Genomic DNA, 6,000 nt, shown 5'->3' with positions numbered 1-6,000 from the left:
AGTACATTCAGTGGCGTCTTGGGAACTGTAGTACGCCCAGCTGCACCTTGGGAACTGTATTACGCCCAGTGACACCCTGGGAACTGTAGTACCTTCAGTGGCACCCTGGGAACTGTAGTACGCCCAGTGGCGCCTTGGGAACTGTACGCTCCGGGGTGCCAATACCTAGGAGGCGCCCATGGGAATTGTAGTACGTTCAGTGGCGACTTGGAAACTAGCACGCCCAGCGGCACCTTGGGAATTATAGTATGCTCAGCGGTGCCAATACCTAGGAGGCGCCCATGGGAATTGTAGTACGTTCAGCGGGGCCTTGGGAATTGTAGTATGTTCTGCACCGCTTGGGAACCGTAGTACGCCCAGTGGCATCTTGGGAATTGCAGTATGTTCAATGGCGCCTTGGGAACCATAGTACATCCAGTGGCACCTTGGGAACTGTAGTACACCCAGTGGCATCTTGGGAATTGTAGTATGCTCAGGGGTGCTGATAACTAGGCGGCGCCAGAGACCCCTAGGAAAGAAGGACTGGCTGTTTATGGGAATTGTAGTACGTTCAGTGGCGCCTTGGGAACTGTAGTACGTTCAGTGGCGCCTTGGGAACTGTAGTACGCTCAGGGGTGCCGAAAGCTAGCCGCCCAAGACCCATAGGAAAGATGGAATGGCTGTGATGGGGAACTGTATTATGTGCAGTGGCACCTTGGGAACTATAGCATGTTCAGTGGTGCCTTGCACATTCACTAGTGGCGCATTGGGAACTGCAGTACACTCAAAGGCGCAATGGGAACCGTAGTACGCTCCGTGGTGCATTGGGAACCGCAGTATGTTCACCAGCGGTGCACTGGGAACCGTAGTATGTTCACTAGTGGTGTGCTGGGAACTGTGGTATGCTCACTAGTGGTGCACTGGGAACTGTAGTATGCTCACTAGTGGTGCACTGGGAACCGTAGTATGCTCACTAGTGGTGCACTGGGAACTAGTATGCTCACTAGTGGTGCACTGGGAACCGTTGTACGCTCACTAGTGGTGCACTGGGAACTAGTATGCTCACTAGTGGTGCACTGGGAACTGTAGTATGCTCACTAGTTGTGCACTGGGAACCGTAGTACGCTCACTAGTGGTGCACTGGGAACCGTAGTACGCTCACTAGTGGTGCACTGGGAACCGTAGTACGCTCACTAGTGGTGCACTGGGAACTAGTATGCTCACTAGTGGTGCACTGGGAACCGTAGTATGCTCACTAGTGGTGCACTGGGAACTAGTATGCTCACTAGTGGTGCACTGGGAACTGTAGTACGCTCACTAGTGCACCGGGAACTGTAGTATGTTCACTAGGGGTGCACTGGGAAGTATAGTATGCTCAGGGGTGCCGATAACGAGGCGCCAGAGCCCAATAGGAAAGAAGGATTTCCATCGGGGCGAATTCTAGTTCTCTGAGGCAAACTACAGTTCCCATGACCCATCTGGAAAGCGGGAACTATAGTTTGCTCCGGGCGCCTCTCCTTCCCGGCAACTGCAACTCCCAGAGTTCCCTGGGCCAGAAGGATGGACCTGGGAACTGTAGTTCTCGGAGAAGGGGGCGTTCCAGGTGCCGAAAACTACAGTTCCCAGAACGGCACTCCAGTAACTATAGCTCTAGAAGAGGCTGATCCGGGTGCAAGAAACTGCAGTTCCCAGAATCAGGCGCGGCAAATTGTAGTTCTCTGAGTAGTACTACAATTCCCGGCGCCCTTTTTTGGGAACTGTAGTTTCTTTCAGGTGGTGGGGGCCAATGGGAGGCCTGGATCCGGGTGCGAATCCTGAGCCAACCGAAACGCAATCGTGGGGAGAAAGGAAGCCTGGGCGCCCGGAACGCTACGTTTCACACCGGGCGCCAATCTTTATTGGAGGGGATCAAATACATCAGTAGCCGTCGTCCGACCAGGTGACTTCGTAGTCCGGGAAAGCGGCGCCCAGTTTCTCGGTGGTGACAGAATGCGGCGCCCGGCCGAAGCCCTACAAGAAAATCATTAATAATAATTAATAATAATAATAATAATAGTAATTAATAAAATGATTATAATAATAATATCGTGTAATTTAATTGTGCCATCAATACGTGATAATCACAGGAATGATGGGAACTGTAGTTTTCCCAGCCTTTTAGGACTACAACTCCCATGATCCTTAGCTGACAGGACCAGCTGTCAGGGATGATGGGAACTGTAGTTTTTCTCCATCTGTTTGGGACTACAGCTCCCATGATCCCTCGCTAGCGGGAAAACTACAATTCCCATCATCCCTGACCGCTGTTCCGGCTAGCTAGGCATCATGGGAACTGTAGTTTTTCCCCATCTCTTTGGGACTACAACTCCCATGATCCCTCGCTAGCCGGACCAGAGGTCAGGGATGATGGGAATTGTAGTCCCCCCAGCTGTTTGGACTACAACTCCCATCATCCCTAGCTAGCAAAGAAAAACTACAATTCCCATCATCCCTGACTGCTAGCCGGACCAGAGGTCAGGGATGATGGGAATTGTAGTTCTCCCCAGCTGTTTGGACTACAACTCCCATGTGCCCTAGCTAGCGGGAAAACTACAATTCCCATCATCCCTGACCGCTGGTCCGGCTAGCTAGGCATCATGGGAACTGTAGTTTCCCCCATCTCTTTGGGACTACAACTCCCATGATCCCTCGCTAGCCATATCAGGGATGAGGGGAACTGTAGTTTTCCCAGCTCTTGGGGACTACAACTCCCATGATCCCTAGGTAGGAAAGAAAAACTACAATTCCCATCATCCCTGACTGCTGGTTCGCAAGCAAGGGAATTGTAGTTTCCCCCATGCTGTTTGGGACTACAACTCCCATGATCCCTCGCTAGCCGGACCAGCGGTCAGGGATGATGGGAATTATAGTCCCCCCAACTGTTTGGACTACAACTCCCATGATCCCTAGCTAGCGGGAAAACTACAGTTCCCTGACCACTGCTCTTTCTATCTAGGGATGATGGGAATTGTAGTTTTTCCCAGCTTTTGAACTACAGCCCCCCCATGGGAAAAACTACAATTCCCATGATTCCCGACCAACGGTCCAGCTAGCTAGAGATCATGGGAGTTGTAGTTTCCTTCCAGCTCTTGGGGACTACAGCTCCCATGATCCCTAGCTAACAGGACCAGCGCTGAGGGATGATGGGAATGGTAGTTCCCCCCTGTTTGGGACTACAACTCCCATGATCCCTAGCTAGTGGGAAAACTACAATTCCCATCATCCCTGACCATTGTTCTATCTGTCTAGGGATCATGGGAGTTGTAGTTTTTCCCCAGCTCTTGGGGACTACAACTCCCATGATCCCTAGCTAGTGGGAAAACAGTGGGGGAAACTACAATTCCCATCATCCCAGACGGCTGGTCCGGCTAGCTAGGGATCATGGGAATTGTAGTCTTTTCCAGCTCTTTGGGACTACAACTCCCATGATCCCTAGCTATATGGAAAACTACAATTCCCATCATCCCTGACCATTGTTCTGTCTGTCTAGGGATCATGGGAGTTGTAGTTTTTCCCCAGCTCTTGGGGACTACAACTCCCATGATCCCTAGCTATATGGAAAACTACAATTCCCATCATCCCTGAGCACTGCTCTGTCTATCTAGGGATCATGGGAATTGTAGTTTTTTCCAGCTTTCAAAATACAGCCCCCCCATGGGAAAAACTACAATTCCCATGATACCTTACCAATGGTCTGGCAAGCTAGAGATCATGGGAGTTGTAGTTTCCCTCAGCACGTTGTGACAACAACTCCCATGATCCCTAGCTATATGGAAAACTACAATTCCCATCATCCCTGACCACTGCTCTGTCTCTCTAGGGATCATGGGAATTGTAGTTTTTTCCATCGGTTTGGGACTACAACTCCCATGATCCCTAGCTATATGGAAAACTACAATTCCCATCATCCCTGACCACTGTTCTATCTAGGGATCATGGGAATTGTAGTTTATTCCCATCTGTTTGGGCCTACAACTCCCATGATCCCTAGCTATATGGAAAACTACAATTCCCATCATCCCTGACCACTGCTCTATCTAGGGATCATGGGAATTGTAGTCTTTTCCAGCTCTTTGGGACTACAACTCCCATGATCCCTAGCTATATAGAAAACTACAATTCCCATCATCCCAGACCACTGCTCTCTCTCTAGGGATCATGGGAATTGTAGTCTTTTCCAGCTCTTTGGGACTACAACTCCCATGATCCGTAGCTATATGGAAAACTACAATTCCCATCATCCCTGACCACTGCTCTCTCTCTAGGGATCATGGGAATTGTAGTTTTTTCCATCTGTTTGGGACTACAACTCCCATGATCCCTAGCTATATAGAAAACTACAGTTCCCATCATCCCTGACCAGTGCTCTCTCTCTAGGGATCATGGGAATTGTAGTTTTTTCCAGCTTTCCAACTCCAGCCCTAGATAGAGCAATGGTCAGGGATGCTGGGAATTGTAGTCCTCCCCCAGGCCGCTCTAGGATCTGGAGTGGCTCACCACGGAGTAGCCATAGACGTGGATCTTGCGGGATCCGCTCTGGCGGGAGATCCGCCCGCCCCCCAGGCACTCGCACTCGAACCCCAGCCGGGAGAGATCCTCCGAGACGCGGTCGTAGATGTCGGCTGGAAGAAGAATAATAATAATAATAATAATAATAATAATAATAATAATAATAATAATAGATTAATAATAATAAATAAATAAATAAATTAAAAAGTTAATGGTTTATTAATAATAATAAAAATTAATAATAATTTATTAACAATATTGATAATAATAATATTAATGATAATAATAATGATAATGATAATAATAGATTAATAATAATAATTAAAAAAATAATGATTTATTATTATTAATAATAATAAAAATTAATAATTTATTAGTAACAATATTGATAATATTAATAATATTAATGATAATGATAATAGATTAATAATAATAATCATCAAAAAATTAATGATTTAATAATAATAATAATTAATAATAATTTATGAATAACAATATTGCTAATATTAATGATAATGATAATAATAGATTAATAATTAAATAATAAAAATTAAGAATAAAAATTAATAATTAATAAAAATTTATTAATAATAATATTGATAATGATGAGAAGAAGAAGAAGAAGAGGAAGATCATGATTCGCCCAATCGAAACCTGCTACCGGGGTTCTCTCCCCGCCTTCAACAAGCACGGGCATACGCCTCGCCCAATCAGAACGCGCGACCGGCGTTCTCTCCCCGCCTCCACTGTCTACTTGCCTGCGCCTTGCCCAATCGGAACGCGCAATCCGCATTCCATCCCCGCCTCGTCCAATCGGAACCCAAAACCCTCCTCTCCCCACCACCCCTATCCACGTGACTATGCCTTGTCCAATCGGAAACCGCACCCGGCGTTCTCTCCCCGCCTCCACTGTGTACTTGCCTGCGCCTTGCCCAATCGGAACCCGCAACCGGCATTCCATCCCCGGCCCGTCCAATCGGAACCCACAACCCTCCTTTTCTCCCCGCCTCGAGTAGGCCTCGCCCAATCGGAAGCTGCTACGGTCCATCTCTCCCCGCCTCCCCTGTTGATGTGCGTGCGCCTCGCCCAATCAGAACCCGCCGCCGGCGTGCCCTCACCGTGATATTCGGCCCAGGCGTAGCCGCGCACGACGTCCTTCCCCGGCGCGGCGCCCGGCGCGGTGACGCGGATGAGGACGTACTTGAAGACGCCGTCGGCCTCGTCGATATCGACGTCGGGAACCCGCTTCAGGTCTCCGTCCGCCATTGCTGCGCCTTCTGAGGAGAAATGAGGAGCGCGCACGGCCCAGCCAATCAGAAGCCGCGTTCACAGGCGCGGGGCCAATGGCGGCGCGACTTTTCCTGAAGCCCCACCCCTGGGGCGGGGGTTACGTCAATGACAGGTAGGCTCAGCCAATGGGCACGTCGCTTGTCGCAGGCGAGCCAAAACGTGCCTCTGATGACGGGCAGGGGC

At 49.0% G+C, this 6,000-nt stretch overlaps 1 protein-coding gene across 1 annotated transcript; it reads right to left on the bottom strand.

Moving 5' to 3' along the window:
* Positions 1 to 1,873: 1,873 nt before the first annotated feature.
* PHPT1 (phosphohistidine phosphatase 1) lies at positions 1,874 to 5,842 on the bottom strand. The gene is made up of 3 exons (XM_083721081.1): positions 5,646 to 5,842; positions 4,516 to 4,640; positions 1,874 to 1,989 (listed from the first exon to the last, which is right to left on the bottom strand). The coding sequence occupies exons 1-3, from the start codon at positions 5,791 to 5,793 to the stop codon at positions 1,897 to 1,899; spliced, it is 366 nt and encodes a 121-aa protein (XP_083577207.1). The 5' UTR covers positions 5,794 to 5,842; the 3' UTR covers positions 1,874 to 1,896.
* Between the last annotated feature and the right edge of the window lie 158 nt (positions 5,843 to 6,000).

This window comes from Podarcis gaigeae (assembly GCF_964106915.1).
Source record: "Podarcis gaigeae genome assembly, chromosome: Z".
NCBI classification, from domain to species: Eukaryota; Metazoa; Chordata; class Lepidosauria; order Squamata; family Lacertidae; genus Podarcis; species Podarcis gaigeae.
The sequence above is the reverse complement of the archived record's forward strand: the minus strand, read 5'-3'. Positions and strand labels throughout refer to the sequence as shown.

Bases quoted from the DNA above. Each gene is read 5' to 3' on its own strand.
- PHPT1 (XM_083721081.1), bottom strand. From the start codon at position 5,793: ATGGCGGACGGAGACCTGAAGCGGGTTCCCGACGTCGATATCGACGAG. The intron at 4,641-5,645 runs GTGAGGGCACGC...TTCTTCTTCCAG, and splicing joins CGCCTGGGCCGAATATCACG to CCGACATCTACGACCGCGTC. The intron at 1,990-4,515 runs GTGAGCCACTCC...ATTTTCTTGTAG, and splicing joins ACGTCTATGGCTACTCCGTG to GGCTTCGGCCGGGCGCCGCA.